The sequence below is a fragment of the Octodon degus genome, unplaced genomic scaffold, assembly GCF_000260255.1.
Source record: "Octodon degus isolate 3935 unplaced genomic scaffold, OctDeg1.0 scaffold00145, whole genome shotgun sequence".
Lineage (NCBI taxonomy): Eukaryota > Metazoa > Chordata > Mammalia > Rodentia > Octodontidae > Octodon > Octodon degus.
Window position 1 is genome coordinate 5,761,880 of NW_004524721.1, and position 20,865 is coordinate 5,782,744.

Genomic DNA, 20,865 nt, shown 5'->3' on the forward strand with positions numbered 1-20,865 from the left:
ACCTTCAAACTCAGTGTAAGCAACTGAATGACTTAACAAGGGCCTGTCTCGAGATTAAAAATTAAAAGAAGGGGAGATGACTCAGTAGAATAAGCGCTTGCCTGGCAAGCACAGGGTCCTGAGTTCAATCCCTGGTACCACAAAAAAAAAAAAAAAAAAAAAAAAATGGGAAAGAGAGGACATGGCAGAAGGAAAAGGCAAATTTAAGCCAAACGGCAAGTCTTCTGCTGGCAAGTACTGAGATCTAATTTACATTGTAAGAATACTTTGGCCACTCTGTGTGGAACAGTTTGGACAAAGGACACAGCAACAGCTGAGTGAGGTCAGGATTGGAGGAGAAAGGTCCTGAGGGCAGGGGGGACTCTGCAGAGACCCGGCTTTGCCAGAGATGCCAGCGGAAGGATGTGGGACTGTGTGCTGCACAGCTGAGAGCAGCGCTTGAAGAGAAGGTCACCTAACTTTTGGAATGTCCTTCGCCCTAAACAGAGGCGGGTGGCCTGTGGCCTGCCCCATTCCCAAGAAAAAGTTTGAGGGAGCTTTAAAGCCCAATCTCAGAGGCCTTTCGGATCCTCTCATTGTGCACAGCATATGCTAGCTGGAAAAAATGTGAAAGGGAAAGGCACTCTCGTCACTGTGCTTGGTTTAAGATGGGGAAGTAAATCAGCCTATGCAACAAGCACCTGCCCCGGTGCGGGGGGGGGGGGGGGGGGGGGGGGGATCACTTCACTTCTCCCTCCTCTGGTAGGCGTCACACAGCTCACCACTCGCTTAAATTGCAGGTGTTAGATCATGACTATGCCTGAAACTTGCTCTCATTTAGTGCTCAGTGCACAAAGAAGCACACACCAACTGTCTTCCCACAACAAGCTTCTTTCCTCGGGCTTAAAAAGATCCACAAAGGAGCCAGGCGCCGTACTGCATTTCTATCATTCCCTCATTCTGGGAGGCCAAGGCAGGAGGAGCGTACCTTCAAACTCAGTGTAAGCAACTGAATGACTTAACAAGGGCCTGTCTCGAGATTAAAAATTAAAAGAAGGGGAGATGGCTCAGTAGAATAAGCACTTCCCTGGCAAGCACAAGGGTCTGAGTTCAATCCCCAGTTCCACCAAAAAAATAAATAAATAAAATAACATTAAAATAAAATAACATTAAAATTTAAAAAAGGCAGCGGGTGTAGCTCACCTCAGAGGCCCTCAGTGCAATCATTCATAACAAAGGAAGAAAGAAAGACAGACAGACAGACAGACAGACAGACAGACAGATAGAAAGCAGGCAGGCAGGCAGGCAGGCAGGCAGGCAGGCAGGCAAGCAAATGGCCAGCCAAATAGCTCAGTGGATTAAAGCACCTACAAGCAGGGGCCAGGGGTTCGATCCCTAGGCCTGCCATGCGTAGTGGTGCTTGCCTGTAATCCCAGCTCTTGGGAGGCTATAAACAGGCAGATCACTATAAGTCTGATCTGAACACCCTGTAGACCCTTCCCTAAAATAAAAGAAAGAAAGAAAGAAAGAAAGAAAGAAAGAAAGAAAGAAAGAAAGAAAGAAAGAAAAGAAAGCAAGCAAGCAAGCCACACATCTCTAATCACAGCCCTTGGTAGGTGGAGGCAGAAAGGTCACAGGATGGAGAAGGAAGCCAACCTGGACCACAGTGAGTTCAAAGTCAGCCCAGAGTACGTAAGGAGACTGTCAAAAACAGAAAAAAAGGAGACGTGTGTACTTTTCTCCTTCTTTCTTTTCTGGTTCCCTCCCCCCCCCCCCCCTTTGCTTTCAGCGGAGCTGGCTGAGTCGCGGCTCTAACTAGGTCGTTGCCGTGGGATAAAGGGAGCCCTCGACAGTTAAGTAAAATGAGCTCCCGGCTCGCACTGTTAAAAGCATTTTGCCCTGTGTGTTTAAACTGTCTGCACAACGTGCTCTCGGGGTGATTTTTTTCAAAGTTGATTTAATCCTGGCACTTCATAAAATGTGTGTATCCATTAGAGCAAGAAGATTTTATTCATGTTCAATAGAAACTTCTGAAAGGGTGGAATAAAACCAAGTGCATAGAAACAGGCCGGAATCTGGCAGCGAGGAAACACAGATGTGCAGGGCGCGCGCAAGATCTCAGGAGCCGCCCCCACCCCAGCCGGCCGCTCCCAGACTCGTTCCTCGTCCAACGCCAGCACGGAGCATCTGAACCTGCCAGAAGTTCTCCCTTGGCTGCCTTAGCTGTTTAAATCATTCCTTTTTATTGCATCTGACAAGGCTGAGAACAGTCATGGAAATGCCTACTGACTGATGATTCTGGCAATTTTGTGAATTATCACATAAAACGAAATGCCGAATTTTATTCCTTTCTCCGTGGGGTTTATATTCACACTCCTGCTCCCGCTGGGCATGCACCATACAGTTCATTGTCTTGAAGGCCGTCCTCCTGCTTAGAGTGACCGTGGCAGATAAGACAGGAAGGTGTACTAACCATTTTGTGCTTTAAAAGATTAAAAGTGGGAATAGTCTACCTAAGAAAATCATTGAGATTTTATAATCCTCTTCTGCCTTCTTTTCATCTTTCTTGCCTTCCTTTTCACTAGAAAATTCAGTGTGACTAGCCTTGCTTGGAATTGCGCAAGAGCAAGGAAAGAACACTCTAGAAAGTCCCCGGAGAGTTTCCGCCTGCGGCCCCCAGGCTGCAGACTTTACTGGCTCGGGAGGAAGTGAGCTGGGTGCAAGCAGACAACCAAGACAGCAGCTGGCAAGGCCTCAGAGTCGGGGATCAGGGTTATCAGATTGGAAATGTCTCCACAGCACAGTGTGTTCTGAAGAAAAACCCCAAAGTTGCCTGCTCAAAAGGGGGTGGGGGGGATTTTAGAAGAGTGTTTAGGGCAGAATTAAAAAGCAAATAGACCTTAATTGCAGCATGGTAAAGGCAAAATTGCAGATCATTAAGTAAAGATGGAGCTGATGTATCAACAGTATAATGATCTAGAGAAAGTGAAAGAAATGAAGTTAGCCTTGTTACTTCAGTCCACAGGCACTTCTTGAATACCTATTATATGCTGGTCTCTATGATTCCTGGACCTAAGCTTTATACATTAAAGACAGCTCCTGGCCAGCAGATAGCTCAGCAGACTAAACACCTCCTTGGGCAGGTGCAGGTACCTGGGTCTGATCCCCACCACCACATAATGTGCCAGCCCTTGCCCCAGGCATGCTGAGCTGGCCACTGGCCACCGAGACCAGGTGTAGTGGTGCACGCCTGTAATCCCAGTGCTGAGCAGGCTGAAAACTGTAGAATCACTATGAGTCCAATCTGTGTAGTGAGACCCTGCACAAGATACATAAAATTAAGAAGACATTAGCTCCTCAGGCACCAGCGACCACACTGCCAGAGTTGAGATTTCGGCCTTCTCTCCTCTTGAGCCTTCCTGCTGTGTCATCCCTCACTCAATGTGGGACAAGAATGAGATGGCAAAGGGGACTGAATCTGTGTTTACACAGGCCCTCTCTGCTTACAGGGACAATAATCCATTCCCAAGAGCAGAGCCCTGTGACCTACTTATCTCTTGTTAGGCCCCATTTTTGCTTTGGGGACTCAGTTTCCACATGCATCTGTTGAACAGCACATCCGAACCATAGTGGGAGCCAGTATCCAGTCACAAGTTGGGCAAACTACAATGCTCATTGAAGGGCAACTGGGGAAATCTGAATATATATAGTACATTTTCGTTTGGGGTTTGGTACTAGGAGTCAAACTCAGGACATTGCACTTACCAGGCAAATGCTTGTGTCACCGAGCTATATCCTCGGCAATCTTAGATGATACTAAGAAATTGTCATTTGTATTAGTTGTGGTAATGTTTTAGCTAGGCTTAATGTGATATCTGTATTGTAAGGAATATAAAATTTTTAAAAATCTTTAAATAGCTAATACATCAAAAATTTAGGAAATCTTAAGGCTGGGGGAATGACTCAGTGGCAGAGCACCTAGCTGGCGTGCATAAAGCCTGAGTACAATCCTGACCCTCCCCCAAAATGTTAGAGAATCCTTAGACTTTGTTTTTTAAACATTCTTTAATTCTTTGCATCTATATATTATAAAAAGTATTGTCTTTAATAAGTATACATATATAATAAAATACATTTTTACTGAAATAAAAGTATATGTTTATACTTGAAAACCTCTAAGAAGAAGAAACCTTAAAAAATCAGTAAATGGGGGCTGGGAAGATGGCTCAGTGGAATAAGCGCGTCTCTGAGTTCAATCCCTGGTTCCGGGAAAAAAAAAAAAAATCAGAAAATGATTTAAATATGCTTCAAAACAAATAGCTAGCTATACAAAACATGTTGTTGTTGTTGTTGTTGTTGTTGTTATTATTATTATTATTATTATTATTATTAGTTTTGTCTTTTTGAGGCAGGATTTCAATATGGAGTTCAGGATGACCTTAAACTCACTTTGTAGCTCAGGCTGGCCTAGAACTCAAAGTGATCCTCCTGCCTCAGCCTCCCACATGCTGGGATTACAGGTGTGCACCACCATGCCCAGCTAACTAGTTTTTCAGAAGTATAGAAATAACAAGAAAAGCAGCTAAAAGTGCTTGCCTCTAGGGAGTAAAACTGGAATGAGAAGACATGAAGTGAAAGGGAGAGTTTTCTTACAGCCTTCCATTCTTCTAGTGTATCTGAGCAGTTCTGCTGTCATACCTCAGGGTCAGTACACATCCAAACCCCATTTTCCACCCACCATGGTTTCATCAAATTGGAGCTAATTTTTTCAAAGATGACTGTTTTGCAAAGTTTTGAACTGTAAAAATAAAAAAAACAGCTTTAACTATTTTCAGTTCACTCTAGGTAGACATGAATGCCGACTACCATATTTTAGCAAAGTTGTCCTTCACAAAATTAAAACCAAAGGAAATTGTGAACAAGGACGTTACAGTAACCATAACATTCTCCAATTATTCTCCTCGGGTAAGAGGCATGGCCAGTGAGTCTTAATGAAACCAAAAGTACACATCCCAACTAACTACTACGGGTTGATGCCTATGGCCCTGGCTGAGTGTCCCCCACACCAAGAGGACTCCGCTCTCAGTGTGATTCTTAGAGGGTACAGCAGCATGACTTGCTTCAGAGGTGGACTGGATAAATATATCTTTATGATAAAGTGTTTAGTGGGTTTAGGAATCAAAACATCTTATCTGAGAGAAAAACCTTCAAGACGGGCGTTTCTATGGAAGAATGTGTTTGATATGTGGTACAGATTTAGCAGTGTTGTTAGTTGACTAGGAAGTAACTGGTTGGCCTTTTTTTTTTTTTTTTTTTTTAATGTATTTAGCACAGTGCCTACAGGTCTTCACTACACAGATTACACTCATAGTGATCCTCCTGTTTTCAGCCTCCCAAGTGCTGGGATTATAGGCATGCGCCACCATGCCCAGTCTCAGTGTGTCTCAGCACACCCCAAGGGGTGGGGCCGGCATGGCAGGTGAGTGGAGACTTGAACTCCGGACCCCTGCGTCTGCCTAAGCAGGAGCTATAATCTACTGAGATATCTTGCCAGCCCGGTATTTTTATTAGTTAAGTCTCTTTTGCATTAGACATAAGTAATATATCTACTTATAAGGTTTCATCCAATTTTAAAGTTTTATAAAAGTCACACAGATAAATTAAAAATTTTCTAAAGAGAGAAAAATGACATTACTTTGAGCGAATACTCTTATTCTGTAGTTAATCAGAATGACATACTAACAACATCTGAGTTTAGTTTGGTGGGATAACATTAAGACATTACTATGAATCCAGTTAATTGGTTGACTTTAATGAATTACTAAGCTTAGTCATATTTCCTTCATTCATCAAGTAATTGAGCATCTATCTACAAACATTCTGGAAATACAATAGTAAGCAAGACAAATCTAATCCGTACTCCTTCAATTTAAAAGCTAGCAGAGAAGACAGATATCAAAAAGAAATTAACATGAAACATAACCTGTGAGGAAGGGTGTGGGGGTGCATGCCTAGAATCCCAGCACCCAAGAGGCAGAGACAGGTGGATCATTGCAAGTTAGAGACCAGCAAGGGCTACAAAGTGAGCTCAAGGCCTGCCTGAATTGCACAGCCGAGACCCTGTCTCAAAAGACAAGAGAAAAAAAAAAAAAAGAAAGAAAAAGAAAAAGAAAAACAGCAAAAGAAAGACACTCAATGAGTGCGCTAAGGGAAGAAGTAGAGCGATACTTTCTAAGTGTGCAGGACCTAACCACATCACTAGACACTGGGCCCCTCCGAGTTCTTTCTCTAGCCCACCCTTGCCTCAGGATCAAAACCCAGAAGTAAATACTGAATCCCCAGGGAATACATCACAGCAGAATGCATGATTCATCTACAGACCACTGTCTCCCTTGGTGGTACAGTTTTTGGTGGCTTATTTTCCTATGAACACATAGTAAGCTTTTGCATCCTGAAGAACCAGAGGGCAGGCCAGTGCTGCAGTTATCAAGGTGGAATGTCTATTCCTGGTTCTTCAGACACAGTCTGCTCCTAACATGTATACAGATACTGAAGTTGCAATATCAAGCAGCTCCACAAAGACTTTTCTTCTTTCTTGCTTGCTTTCTCTTTTTTGGTACTGGGGATCAAACCCAGGACCTTGTACTTGCCAGGCAGGTGATTAAGCTGTTGAGCTATCTCCCTGGTCCCTACAAAGACTTGTAAAATTAATCTGAAATATTTAGATTAGCCTCCAGTCATTTGGATAAGATGGATGGAGCAGGACCAGATAAGAAAATTATGAAATTTTAATTATGAGCAAAATGTGTATGATCTTGTGAGCCAGATTTTCATCATATTCTAAAATATGGGCTCTGTTTATTTCAGAATGTCCTCATTGTGGAGGTAAGCTGGCTTTTCCTTTGCCATACTTGGATGTTGGAAGAATCAAACAGTGAGTTTTAAAATGTAGAGCTTGTGACTGAATTGGCCAAGGATTTACTGAGTTCCCACTGTGTGCCTGACTCTCCAAATTTATTGAATAGAAGCTAACTATACTCCCTAGCCTCAAATAATTTAATATCAAAGCTTTGCAACAATGGTTGTATGATCCTTTTTCCTGTCTTACATCCTGTTTCACAAAGAGCTTAGTTGGTTCTTATACTTAAGGTTCTTTACCAACATGACACTCAGACAACTATGAAGAATGGTAAGCTAGCCTCAAGAGCCAATTTCATTTAAGAGTAAAAACCAAGGTTAGAATTGTCCTTGCCCTAAATTCAGTGTCTTTGCTAAGTATTTTAGTAACTTTAATTCTCACTTAAGTACTTTATCAAAATCATAACTACAATCAGTTTTTTAAATGGCAATCTAAGGGAACTCTTTCTTTCTTTCTTTCTTTCTTTCTTTCTTTTTTTCTTTTTTCTTTTTTTTTGTTACAAGAAAGTAAAAGAAAAAGGAATGAGCCACATGGCCCTGCGCATGGACGCAGCAGGCAGCCACCTTTCGTTCTGGAAGAGGACTGTCTGACCAGCAGGGGAAAATTCAGGGGAGCCAACCCTGGGCTTTTGTTCCGCAATTGCCTGTGTGTGCCTGGGGTATCTGCAGCTCTGGCTCCATGTAACCCGTATCACAGACCTTCCAGCCAAACAAACTGCCCTACACAGGCTAAATTCAGACCTCTTGTGTTGATAATCAGCTCCTGACAGCTGATTTCTGTCCACAGACAATGAATGGCGGAGGCCCTTTCTGCTCTAATTGTGCTGCCGCTCATCAGTGGAGGGGAGCCTGAGTTCACAGCAGCCCTGGACCCCTAGAACTCATGGGCTCTTCCCAGCTGCTGCCCAGACACCTCTCACTCCCCAGCCATAGACTCCCTATTAAGTGGGGAATATCGGGGGAGGTGCTTATCCATTCACTGTATTCAGATGTGTGTCCCATGTCCATGAAAATTCATGCATCTCATATTGTGTTACTTAACCTCAGGGCCAAATTTCATCCCTGAATGTGCATGCACGAGTCCCAGTGTGCTCGAAGAGAAGGAGCCCCACATGCTCTTGAAAGGCTGAATTAGTCCTTCCACACCGCTCCAGCATACGAGAAAAAAAAAAAAAAAAAAAAAAATCACCAGTACATGCCCTGAAACAAGGCTCCCAAGAAGAACATAAGAAAATAGAACTGGCTCTGTTTTTTTTTTTTTCTTTGACCCCATGAGATGCCATTTGCAATTAAAATCCATTATTAATAAGGAGGATCTCTCTGCATGAAAAAGCTGTGATGCTACACAAGTATGTTTTGCTGAACCTGTCTGTATTTTTGCAAAGGATCTTGTGGGGACTGGGAAGACCATGAGAGCCCTGCTCAGCAGCATTGAGAAACATAAGCCCAACATGATAAAGGTAGCCAGGTAAGTGGGGCATTCATATATAGCATAGTAAGTTCTATTCGCCTTCACAAGGGCAGGAAGCTTCTAACCCAAGAGGCTCCTCCCAAACAGTATTGTCTGTTGCCACCACTGAGTCTTTCCCCTGCGGGGATATGGCTTAGCCACACTGCAAAATAGCCCTTTGACTGTTAGCTCAGAGAGGATGGGGGCGGGGGGGAGCGCTGCCTGTGTCTGAGCTCCTCCTGGCTGCCCGTGGGAGCATCTGTAGGGGCAGCTGGATGAGCCCTGAGCCCTTGCTCAGCTCCCTTCCTTGCGTCCCAATGCACTGGCACAGTAATGAGGGCAGGACTTAAAAGGGGATGTGACAGTTCTCTCCCCGCTCAAGGGAGAAAGCATGCACCTCAGTGATGTTTAATTCTATTTGTAATTACATTGATGTGAATGACTACAAGAATCCTTTTTTTTTTTTTTTTTTTTAGTACTAAAATGCCTTGCCTAATCCTCAGAGGATGCTCAAATACAATAACAAATTGATTACAATCATTTCCCTGTGCTTTGCTAAGCTTGTTTCAAGTAGGTGCTTTAGACCACTGAGCCATCTCTCCAGCCCCTTTTTTTTTTTTTTTTTTTTTTTGACAGTTTGTTGGTAAAGAGAACACCAAGGAGTGATGGCTTCAAACCTGACTGTAAGTAAGGTTTTCATTTTTCTTTTCTGTGCTAGTGTCTTGTTTTCTGCTTAAGGATGATTGGTTTCCCTGTGTACTGGGAACTATATAAGATGATCCTTCAGACTCATCAGCTCTGTTAAACTTGAGGCTCTTCAACCTCGTAGCATGCACCTAGCACAGACTTCTATCCTGTGCATTAGCTGTTATTGTTTGGCTTTCTGCACACCTTAACTGCAAAGGGCCCTAGCTGATCCGTTTTGGGTAGAGGAAGACTTACCCTGCTGGCCTGATTCGGACCCTTTAGTCCCTGCCTGACCCCTTTCCCACCAATCACAGAGGTGCTGCGCAGGTGTGGATGGCGCCTTCACAATGTGTTACCACACCGTGTGTAATGGAAAGTTCAACAAGTCTGAATCTTAAGGCCCAGAAGGGAGAACCCAAAGAGTGTACAGTCCACCATCCAGAAACCCCAGCCAGGAGCAGAACACTTATCTCTAGAGCCTTCCTCCCTGCTCTGGAGGGCAATCCTCACGGAGAACCCATTCCCTGCTTCCCTGGTGTGGGATTCGTTCTAACGACAGAAGAAATAAACAAGCAGCCCAATTATTTATTTTTCTAACACTAGAGGCATTTTTTTTTTTTTTTTTTTTTTTACTTGCATAAGGCAGACTTCAGCTTGATTTGTATAACTTACATTTGCTCTAAAGCTTCTGGGATACTTTGGCCACAGTTCTCATAATCAAGCTGAACAAACATTAGAGACAGACACAGTATGGATGGGTCACACACCAGTGACTCTCCGTTCTAAAAACAAGTCTCATTCCTCTGCAAGGTGTAAGGAGTCTAGAAGGTGTCAGTTGTGGGCAGTTAGACCCAGTAATGTGTTCCTATTGGCTACTGACTTAGGAAATCAAAGGTGAGTGTCAAGGTTATGAGAGGTTACTAAACAGAAATGTTGTAAGGAAATAGTATGAGATACTCACTATAGGGCCAGGGAGACAGCTCAGTGGCGTAAGTGCTTGCTTGACAAGCACAAGGTCCTGAGTTCAATCCCCAGTACCGCAAAAAAAAAAAAAAAAAAGATACTCACTACATAATACATAGGTAAGGCTTTAGCTGAAATTGAAAAACAATCACTTAAAAAATATCTAATTAATTACAAGTTTCTTACGTCATGTACAACAAAAACAAAATAACAGCAGCTGGGGCTAGGACTATAGCTCAGCAGTAGAGCTGTTGGGAGCCACTGGGTTTTATCCCCAGTACCCCAACAAATAAAATAAAATAATAAGAGCACGGACGTGCAACACTAGCACGATGTGTCAGGCACTGTTCTGGGAGCAACCGAGAGATTACCTAATTTCATCCTCACAACAGTTCTCTAAATATAGCTGTTAATTGTTATGCCTACTTAACAGATGAAGAAATGGAAGACACCCAGGTTATGTAGGTTGCCAGGGCAGGGCCACACAGCCATAGCATAGGGCCAGGCAGGATCCAACCTAGTCAGTCTACCGGGTAACATCAACTGCAAGTGTTAGTGTAGGAGTGGCACGTCTTTACCAGTGAGCGATAGGTCCTTCACACTTCTGAGTGTCCTACTAATCCACTGTCCTTCTTATATTCCTGCTATCACAAGATGTGGCTTCCTAAGCTGTCTCTGGGCTCTAATGTTCTCAGTCTGCCGCACCCCTTGCAGGAATTGCATGGCTCCTTGTGCAGTCACTGCTATCACAACCTGGGTTGCTGGGATTTACCCATATTCATTAGCGGGCCTGGCATCTGTTTTTTGGTTGTTTTTTTTCTCTCTGGATTTATGAAGCGTTGCCCTTTTAGTCCCTTTCTCATCACTGACTCTTATATGCTAAACATAACTTCTGATGTCTTTTCTTTTGCTCTTGTGTCTCCTCTTTGATTATGTTTTCTCAAGAAACTCTGCCACTTGGAGGAATAAAGCAGGTTTTCTGACCAGTAAGCCCATAATGCGATTCCTGAGAAAACCGGTTCCTCACCCCTAGCATGTTCTGTAAGGTCAAGTCCGCTGGTTTCTCCATATGACAGTGCTTTGTCACGGGGTAGAACAGGGAGACACAGTCTCCATGGACATAGCTGCACATGCACTGAGCCCACTGCCTAAAAGGACAGTTCCATGAAAGCAGGCAAGCTCATCTCCTCTAGAAGACTAAAATAAAATTCTAAAACACAGAAAATAGTGTAAAAATCATTGCATCGTGGCATGCAATTTCTGTTGCAAGACCACAGAAGGAGAGCTGCTACCTGATGCTTAGGGTCCTCTTCCATAAAAAGTTTTTCTTTCAATAAAGCCTTCTGCTAATTACCTTGTGATACATTTAAATTCACCTCCTCAAATTCTGTGCTCAATAGAAAGAGCTAATTAATGTCCTCTGCACTGTGGATTTCAAGCCCAGCATTAAAATAACACTTGGTGTTCTCCTCCTCAAGCTGCACAATGCTGTTTCCTCTCATTTTGTCTGCCTGGCTTTGCTTTCCAGCCTGCACCCAGCTGGGAACACTGATGCAGGGAAAAACTGCTTCCTAGCTGCTGCAGCCTGCACCCCTATGTGTCAGGTGCAGTTCTCTCATGCCTTCTGTTCTCTAAGGCCTTCTGTTTGAACAGTGCTTTATGCTTTCCGGAGCATTCTCTTGGACATCATGTCACGGCATGCCGCTTGCCATGGCACAACAAGGCCATGTGACTGATTCATGCACGCTTCTTGTTATCTGCTGAGCCTCCTGAGTCCATTTTCAACTCTACTAGGAGTCCCGTCATTCCTATGTACGGTTGCTTGTTTTCTTTGTGTGTCCCAGTAGTCATTCTGGCCTAGTCCCCATGGGCCTATCCTGTGCATTTCATACTATTTTTCTTTCTTCCTTCTGCCTAAATGAAAAGTTCTCAGTTTGAATACCAAGAAAAGTATATGGTAGTAGTAGTCTTAATGTAATCTTTTTTTTTTTTTTCTTTCTCTTTGCTAAGATGCTGGATTTGAAATTCCAAATTTATTTGTGGTGGGATACGCCTTAGATTATAATGAATACTTCAGAGATCTGAATGTAAGTCTTGCATGCAAAAATACCCTAATCCCATTTCCATAAGAATACCACAGTGACATCAGTTTAACAAATTATTGAACTACTGCTAGTGGTGACTGCTCTTCACAGGCAGTCATCAACTCACCTTCTGAGTTGGCATACATCGGGCATTTTGTGTCTATAGTCCCAGTCAACTCACACCACCATTCTGCAAACTTGATTAGGTTGATGGAAACAAATGATAGCTCCATGCTGAATTTTCCCCATAGTCACTGACTCTTCCCATCCAATCATAATATATAGCCAAAGTCGTATAAATGGTTTCATGTCCATGCTAGAAATCGAACAGGTTCCAACTTCAGTGGTGTGCAGCTCAGAACTACTCTCCCTTTGGGAAAATAGTCAATACACAGACATGGAACCCATACCACATGAGGATCCCTAGCTTCATCACCCTGATCTACAGGTAGACATCTGACTCAAAGTAGACTGACTAATCTCTTACTCTTAGAAATTCTAGGCAGGGTCTTACTGTGTAGTTCATGCTGACCTTGAACTCACCATGTGGCCCAGCCTGCCCTGGAACTCATGATCCTCTTTCCCAGCCTCCCAAATATTGGGATTATAGGAGTGCACCATGACTCATGGCCGAAAATCAGAAATGTAAACCAATAGTCACAGAGACCAAGGGCTTTGGGGTGGACATTGCTACAAAGCATGGCCCAGAAAGCTTCCACAAGCACCTTGGGTTGAGGCCACCCAGTTCTCACCTTCCAGTTACTTCATTATTTATGTCTTCCTTGGATTCTCTGAGCTACCCTAGAATCCTAACAATAATCCTCCTTTTATGCCCCTATCAGCCCAACTCCATTTTTGTTTCTTGCAAAGAAATATTCCTGACATATTTCTTGTTATCCAAAATGACCCAGGAAGAGTCCACACTTTATTTCTCACTGTTATTCCTCCATTCACCCAAGCAAAGATCATTTTACCAGTAGACTTCTTTCTCCATTATGCTGTACCCTAGCAATTCTAGTTTTGAGGGGCCTGGAAAACTAGATTCAGAATAGGTCTTAAAACTAAAATAACAAAGAGCCTTGAGCTAGGCATGGTAGTCCCAGCAGAAGCAGGGGGATTGCCACAAGTTCAAGGCCAACTTGAACTACAAAATGAGCTCAAGGTCAACCTGGATCACACAGTGAGACCTTAAACCAAAAAAAAAAAAAAAAAAAAAAAAAAAGGGGGGCGTTTTTTTTTTTTTTTTTCATACAGGGTTTGGCTACCCAGATCAGACTCATAGTGATCCTCCTGTTTCAGCCTTCCAAGTGCTGGAATTACAGGCTCACCTACAATGCCCAGTTTTATTCACCGTCTCAGTGCACCGGGGCCAGCACGGAACCTCATTGCTGCACCTGCCTAAGCAGGCGCTTTAGTCTTCTGTACAAGGAGCCATTTGTGTAAATGTGCATATATGTGTCTAAATGAACAATAACCAATTATAGGGTGGCATTCTGTTATTACTGCCTCACATTTTCTGTGTTTCATATTTTGGGTTTTTTTGTTGTTGTTGGGTTTGGGGTTTTTTTGTTTTTTGGTTTTTTTTTTTTTGCAAAACCAGGGATTGAACTCAGGCCGTTGTGCTCGCTGGGGAAGTGCTTATTCCACTGAGCCATCTCCCCGGCCCTCATATTTTGTTAAGAAACTAATTGAACTGAGTTCAATCCCCGGTACTGCAAAAAAGAAAAAAAAAAAAAAAAGAAAAGAAAAGAAACTGATACAATTAAATCTTTTATTGTTTCAGCACATATGTGTGATCAATGAACATGGTAAAGAAAAATACCGAGTCTGAAGAAGCAAATGCTACTGTCAGCTTCCCAAGTAACACCGCAGTTGTTACTACATTCAGGAAGCCGGCATAATGTCTGTCTCTCGTGGGATAAAAGAAGTATTTTAAGAGAACTTTCTTTTCAGGGATTGTAATGTAAGAGGGTACTGAAGGTCTTCAAGGAAAAAAAAAGCAGTGATTTTATTTGACTTGTGCCTGATTGAACATTCCACTCCCGACTGTCCTGCCCACCTTCGCGCTCCTGAACTGCACCATCTTTTGTTTTGATAGCCATCATGCTTGATTACTACTCCCAGGACTATCCCCACCTAGTTATTCAAATATTTTTCACCTAACCTTCTTTAATACCTTTTTTTGTTGTTGTTGTTGTAATATTTCACACTATTAAGAACTTGGAAGCCTTTTAATGTAATATCTGAGCCCTTAAACAAGGAATGAAGCTAAGTTCCCATACTAAAAAAAAAAAAAAAGAGGGAAAGAACAATTTAACACACATTTCTGTTTGCACATTCCTGACAGGGCGTTATTATCTGCTTTGACAAAGCCTTTCAGCAGCGCAGGGACAATGAATCTTAATGATGTTCTGAGTGAGCTCTTGCCTAGGGCTCCCAGATCAGGGTTTCCGGCTGCGGTGACGGCATGTCACAGATGCATGGACGTACTCAACTGTGTTTAATACTCAGAATTTTAATTAGAAAAGACAATGGCAGCAAGGCCTTGGTTCTTGTGCTGTGTCCTTTTCATTGTGCCGGACATGAGCAATTGGTGGAATCAAGACAGGGAGTGTTTCCAGCACTCAGGAAAAGCAAGTATGTGCTCTTCCTCCTGTGCGCTTCAGAGGACAGGACACCGTAAGGTGCTGTGCAAAACATGAACACGGGCGCCCAGCTATTTCACTAAGTGTCCTTACAAGGCTGATCACGGCCTCAGGTGCTCTAGGAAGTAAGCCCACCTACATCAGTTTTCTTCCAAATGACACTTTCGTTATCACCATCGTTGAGACACTTTCTAATTTTTAGGGCTTCTTATTGAAAATAAACTTGAGTGTCAATGGAGTTGGCTTTTTTCTCACTTCCTAAAAATATACAAATACAAAATAAATAACTGCTGGCAAGCAAGCTTTGTTTGATTTTGAATTGTTCATGGTGTATTATTATGAGACTCTACCGTCCTTTTATAAAAAATCAGAAATATTGTTTCATAACTGCTTACTGTTTTTCTTCTACCTTCTTATTTTTAATAGACCTGTAATCATTAAAATGTTTATGAGCTTAAGTAAATAACTGCATATACCTGTTCTGTGCCTTTATTTTTGCTAACCTGGATTAAATCCAATACATGCACTAATATCAGCAAGCAATTAAGCTAGGCTGTATGGGTGCTTGCCCCTCCTCCTTAACTTTCTTACTAAGAACAAGAAATTTAACTTGTAAGGGATAATCCTCTTGCTTATCTTTATTCTGAACAGAAAAGAAAACAAACCACACCCATGTATCTCAAAGGGGAAGATCAGCAAAGGGAATCTCTTCTAGCTTTGTTCCAGAACAGAGTATCCTACTTGCAGAATTAATAATTGTATATAACTGGCCAACTTCTTGAGATATCAAAATTAACCATCTGAACATAATTTTCTGCAATGACACATTTATATCAGAAATCCAAGCACAAATTTTGTTTTAAATTTAAATCATCCTTAAAGTGTGTTTTCTTAAATTTTAGTAAACAACAGTATCATTTTGGGGGATAGTTTATTCAGATGAGGAAGGAAACTGACCTCATTCCATGATTTTGAGGATGTATGTAGTTAAATCTGAATAAGACAAAAATATTAGGGAGACCACCTTCTCGGGGCTTCCCTCCTGTCCCTCTCTCAGACAGGAGCTTTCTTTTTCTCAGTAAATATATTCTGCTTATAAAAAAGACAAAAATATTAAATATATAAGTTGAATCATTCTTGTATTTTTTTTTCCTCTACCAAACAAAATTGTGACAGTCATATCCAAGAATGTCATCTCAGGAAAAATAGTATTGTCTTCTCTCTTGCAAAACTCTAGTGTAATACTAAAATTACAAAATTTTATTACCTAATTAAAATATCTATTTAGTGTTCTAGTGATTAGTAGGGTGTGTGTGTGTGTGTGTGTGTGTGTGTAACCAGAGACAGAGATTGGGAAAATTGGTTTCAGTTATTAGCAACATTAGCAGTACTCTGGGATTTTCCAAATAAATGAACCCCGCATTATAAATTGGCCCTTTTTTCCCCAGACTGGGATATACCACAGGTTGAACCATGTATACACAATATAAACAGCAAATAATAAAATCTTAATGGGGGCCTTGGGTGTCCTCTGGCTGTCTTTGAACACAGTGTGGTTCACTTTGCATCGGCTCTTCCGAGACTACAAAACAACAGCCTTTCCCATCAGGTCAGGCATTTGCACAGCCTCTTAAAGGATAAACATGATTTTCCAGAAGAGAAAGAAGGTCAGAAAGTATCCTACTTCTGGAGACCTGCTGTAGTGGAACGTTTCCTCCTTTTTGTAATAGAAGTAGCCCATTTTAGGAAACTGACACCCTGAGCTGTTCTCCACCCAGCTGTCTGGCTAATCTGGGAAAACATCACTAGAGTTTGACTTTGCTGTCATGAAGTTCCTTTGAATCTCTAGATGACACTTGAGGACTGGTGGGAAGACTGGGTTCCAGGAGAGAGGGAAGGGCCTGCCAGCCGTCCTGCAGAAGGTCTGAAGAGACGGGAAGCTGGTGTTAGTGGGGAGGGCTGCATGGCTCCATGGCCTAGTCAGACCCTGTGATTGCCTACCAGCCACCACAGATGAGATGACAAAGACTGCAGTCCACAGAGCTGCTTGCTTGGTGGCCTTTATTTTGTAGGATGGAGCTGACAAGTTGGTGTCCACATTCAGTGAGTAATATGGCAAAGCTCTGGGGCAGGGAGGGGCGGGCCAGCAAATCCCTGGTAAGGTCCCAGCGGCTCTGAAGTCGAGGGAGAACATGGAGATGAAATGAACATCCATACCCGGGAGCTTAGCAGGGCGCCCCCTTTGGCGGCTTCACACACTGCAAGAACCCCAGACCATCACGTAGGATGTAGTAGGTCAAGGCATGGGACTAAGCTCAGGGCAGCCCAAAAACACAGGTACTGTGTGTGAGTCTGCTGGAGCCCCACAGGAGGCCAGTAGATCCCGGGGCAAAGGGTACCCTGCCCTGCAGCAAACCCTGCCTGAGAACATCAGCCCTCTGGAAGACATTGCTCTTTTAAAAGGTTGTCTTTTTCTCATCCATTCGGAATAGATGGAGGGTTGATTTTTTTGTTTTTGTTTTTGTTTTTTTCCCTGTTCCATTGGTTGATATTTGCAATTCCTCAGCCAGGAATGGGTGCCTTTTCTCTGCCAGAGCAGATTTTCCTTAGACTAACTAGAGGAGAACATGAAGACAGGGTGTGGTGCTGAAACCCAACATTTTCCAAGTGGGAGAAATCAGCCTGAACTAATGTTGCTGTGACCTCATTTATAACCAGAGTAACGGGTGTTGAGCGGTGACTCAGATTCAAGTAAGCAAGATGAGTGCAGACCGCCGCTCAAGCAGCCTGGCTGGGAGGAAGCATATAGCCGCCGCTAGAAGGCTTTGCAAAAAACTGCAGCTGGGCTGGGGAACAGCTCCAGGGCAGAGCACTTGCCTAGTATTCACAGGGTCCTGCAGTCAATGCTCAGCGCCTTAGAAGACAGGACCCTTGGGCCCGTTTGTTGTAGAGAAGAACAAAAACCAGAGTGGGAGGAAAACACATAACTGACAATCATTATGTGTTACTAGTCATGACTTAAGAGCGTTTCACTCTGTGATAGCCGGTGCTTCAGCTGAAAGTCAGTGGCTGAGGGCTTTGGCCCAAATCTAGTTGGTACAACTGGTGCGGCGGGACCACTCTGCTCCCCAACCTGGGCAACGCCTTGGGGTCAGCACCCCCTACACTTTATCCTCCAAACTACTATCCAGAGGTAAATATGCAGAAACAAGGACTCCTGGGCCCACCCTGGAAGATTCTGAAGTCCCAAACCTGGATGCTTGGCTACTAGAGCTGCTAGCACAACCCAAAGCCACCTTTCTTCAGTTGGAACTCATTAAGCGGGTGCATATGCACTACACCCTGTACACTCAATTATAGCAATGACTATGGGAAAGGACATGTGCGACAGCCACAGCTGACAAGACTCAGTACCCTGTCAATCTCATTGTCAGTCATGCTCCGGAAGCCCCAACAGGAGGCATCTGAAACCCCCACAACATTTTTAATTCATTTGCATCTTTGAGAGGGGGTTTCACTATGTAGTTTGGGTTGTTCTAGAACTCACTATGCTGCCCAGGTAGGCCTTGAACTTGTGGCAATCCTCCTGCTTCAGCTTCCTGAGTGCTGGGATTACAGGTATGTGCCACCACACCTGGCAACATTTTTGATTCTTAAATTCGATGCGCTCAGCCATTCTTGTGCCATTCTTTTCTACCAGCACAAGCCTGTTCACTCTGGGCACACTGTTGCCTGTTTAAAACTTCACTGCCTTTTCCTTACCATTACATGCCACATCCAGTTCTTTGTTCATCACATATAAGAATCTAAGAAACCATCCAGGAGGAGCCCCATCACCCACGGTAATAACCCTTTGAAGACAAATTGCTTAGGGGGGCAGCCATTAGACACATTTGATTATTTAAATTAATGCTAAGTAAAACCAAAACTTTACCTTCTCATTTGTACTAGCTGTGTTATAATTGCTCAGTAACCTCCTGGTGGTGTGTGGCCAAACTGGACAGGGTAGATGCAGGCCATTTTCCTGATCAGAGAATGTTCTGTGGCTAACTCTGGTGGGAAGGCTTGTTTATTCCCATATCCAGGCTGACACTAGTTAGCAGTGAGAGTCTCAGCAGAACCTGTCCATGGGAACTCTTCATGTGGACTCACCATGTGGTCCAGGCTTTCTCCCTTCATGGTGGTTGCTGGGTTCCAAAGGCAAATAGAAAGAGCGAAAGGTGCGTATCATATTTCCTGCTACATGGCAGGCCCATTTCTCCTACACTGGGTTAGTTAAGGCAGTTATGATGGAAGAGAATGTAGATTTCTACATTTCCACCACTTTATGGAAGAATCAAAAGTGATAAGAGAAATTTTATGGCCATCTTCAGAAAATACAATCATCCACAGAAACATTTTATGCCCTGCTCATTTAAAATGGGTGAAGGAGATGATTATTTAGTGATCATGATATGTGATTAAAAACATACTTGCTTATATAGATTGTTAAGAATTAGAAAATATAAAAGGAAAAAGATAAAAGGCTTAGAGAACTACCTAAACACAGATGAGAAAATACAAGACAATAACGAGAATACCAAACAGTATGCATACTTTGATGATAAAGACAGAAATACATATTTACCTACTGATAATACTGGTAATAAACTCTGAAGACTGAAAGAACAGCTTTATTTCTATTAAGCTTCTTATGTTTGCCAGATTTAAAAAGTGGTAAAATAATATTCTATGAATGTGAATTCATACTGAAATTTTAAAAATAGTTCTATTGTTTTTTTAAGTCATTTAGTTTACTTGCTGACCATCTGGCTACAGTTTAAACAGTTATAGTACCAGCAGTCGTAACTAGTAACTTTCCAAAATTGCTTTTAAATTAAGTTCTTAAATTTTAACAATAAACAAAACACAATACGCTTAAACAATACTGTTTATTAAAAAAAAACATTTTTAAGAAAAATTCTTATTCTTTGTTATATAAAATGTTCTAAGTTATAAATGTTTATCATGTAATTATTTGCATAACTAGTAATACTTATCAACAGCTATATGATCAAAATGTTTTTTCAAAAAACAAAAATATGTAGCCCAATTATTCACCTGTAGAACATGTTCACTTACGCCTACACTTCACATTTGCTGTATCACTGTTCTAATCTTAAGTTACATCCGAAAGAAGGCAAAACCACCTACAAATTGGCATATCTGTTTGTGAAAAAGTCCTTAATTTACTGAAGTGGTAAAAACTGGCAACTCTGTTAATACAAAAAAACAAGATAATTCGCTTTGCAATGAACTCTATAGTTCATTTGCAAATAGGCAGCATGCTATATATGAAAAAATTACTAACTGAACAAGTATTAAATACTGAAAGATTAACAGCTTATTATAATTTAACAATCTAGGAATTTCGCACCATCAGCTGTTCCAGCGCTATCTCAGGTGCAATGGAAAATTTGGAAATCTCAGTGGAGCTGTTAGTGTAGCGAACCTTGTAAATAAAATTCATGCAGACTTTCGAAATCACACGTGAAAGGATCTCTCTAAAATTGACCTCATTGGCTTCATTTTCAGCAAACTGACCCAGGCCACTCAACATGGCTTTTATTGTTCCTGATGCTAGTGCTTGCTCTCTTTTTACAATAAATTCACCATCAGAAGATATCAATTTGACATACATTGCATCTAGGCCTTCACAGCCACCATAGGTTTTGTCCTCTCCATCCATTATGTTCTTATACAATTCTACTTTGGTTCCACAGGAACTTGGTTAGCTTCCCCCATGGGTTCCGGGACAGTCCAAGGAATTACTTCCGCTGGATCACAGCCACTTTCTGTGCCGTGCAGAGGATCCGTACCAGGTGAGCATAGTTCTATTTTTATATGAAGAAATTATATGTCTGACCAAGAAACTAATTCAGTGTGGGGTTCCTTGAAACACAAAACTATAGTTATACTGCATATATATGATTACATTATTAGGATTATATTATAAACAGTTCATACAAAGAGTAATCAACAAAATAATTAATAAGTTTTTGAAAGAACAGCTCACTGGCTTATGAAGATTTATAATAAAACTGTTCTAAATTATCTAATCTCCTAAAATTGAGTAATAGTTGGCTAAAAAAAGAAATAG

The 20,865-nt window shown here is 42.2% G+C and overlaps 1 protein-coding gene and 1 pseudogene across 1 annotated transcript in view; one reads left to right on the forward strand and one right to left on the reverse strand.

The window, feature by feature from the left end:
- Nucleotides 1–15,189, forward strand: part of Prtfdc1 (phosphoribosyl transferase domain containing 1) — a 100,701-nt gene extending 85,512 nt beyond the window's left edge. The window contains exons 5-9 of the mRNA XM_004641885.2: nucleotides 6,847–6,864; nucleotides 8,283–8,365; nucleotides 8,984–9,030; nucleotides 12,008–12,084; nucleotides 13,865–15,189. Coding sequence (XP_004641942.1) covers nucleotides 6,847–6,864; nucleotides 8,283–8,365; nucleotides 8,984–9,030; nucleotides 12,008–12,084; nucleotides 13,865–13,912 — 273 coding nt within the window. The 3' untranslated portion in view covers nucleotides 13,913–15,189. The remainder of the gene's footprint in view (nucleotides 1–6,846; nucleotides 6,865–8,282; nucleotides 8,366–8,983; nucleotides 9,031–12,007; nucleotides 12,085–13,864) is intronic.
- A 4,938-nt stretch (nucleotides 15,190–20,127) lies between these two features.
- Nucleotides 20,128–20,454, reverse strand: LOC101585127 (annotated as a pseudogene).
- Between the last annotated feature and the right edge of the window lie 411 nt (nucleotides 20,455–20,865).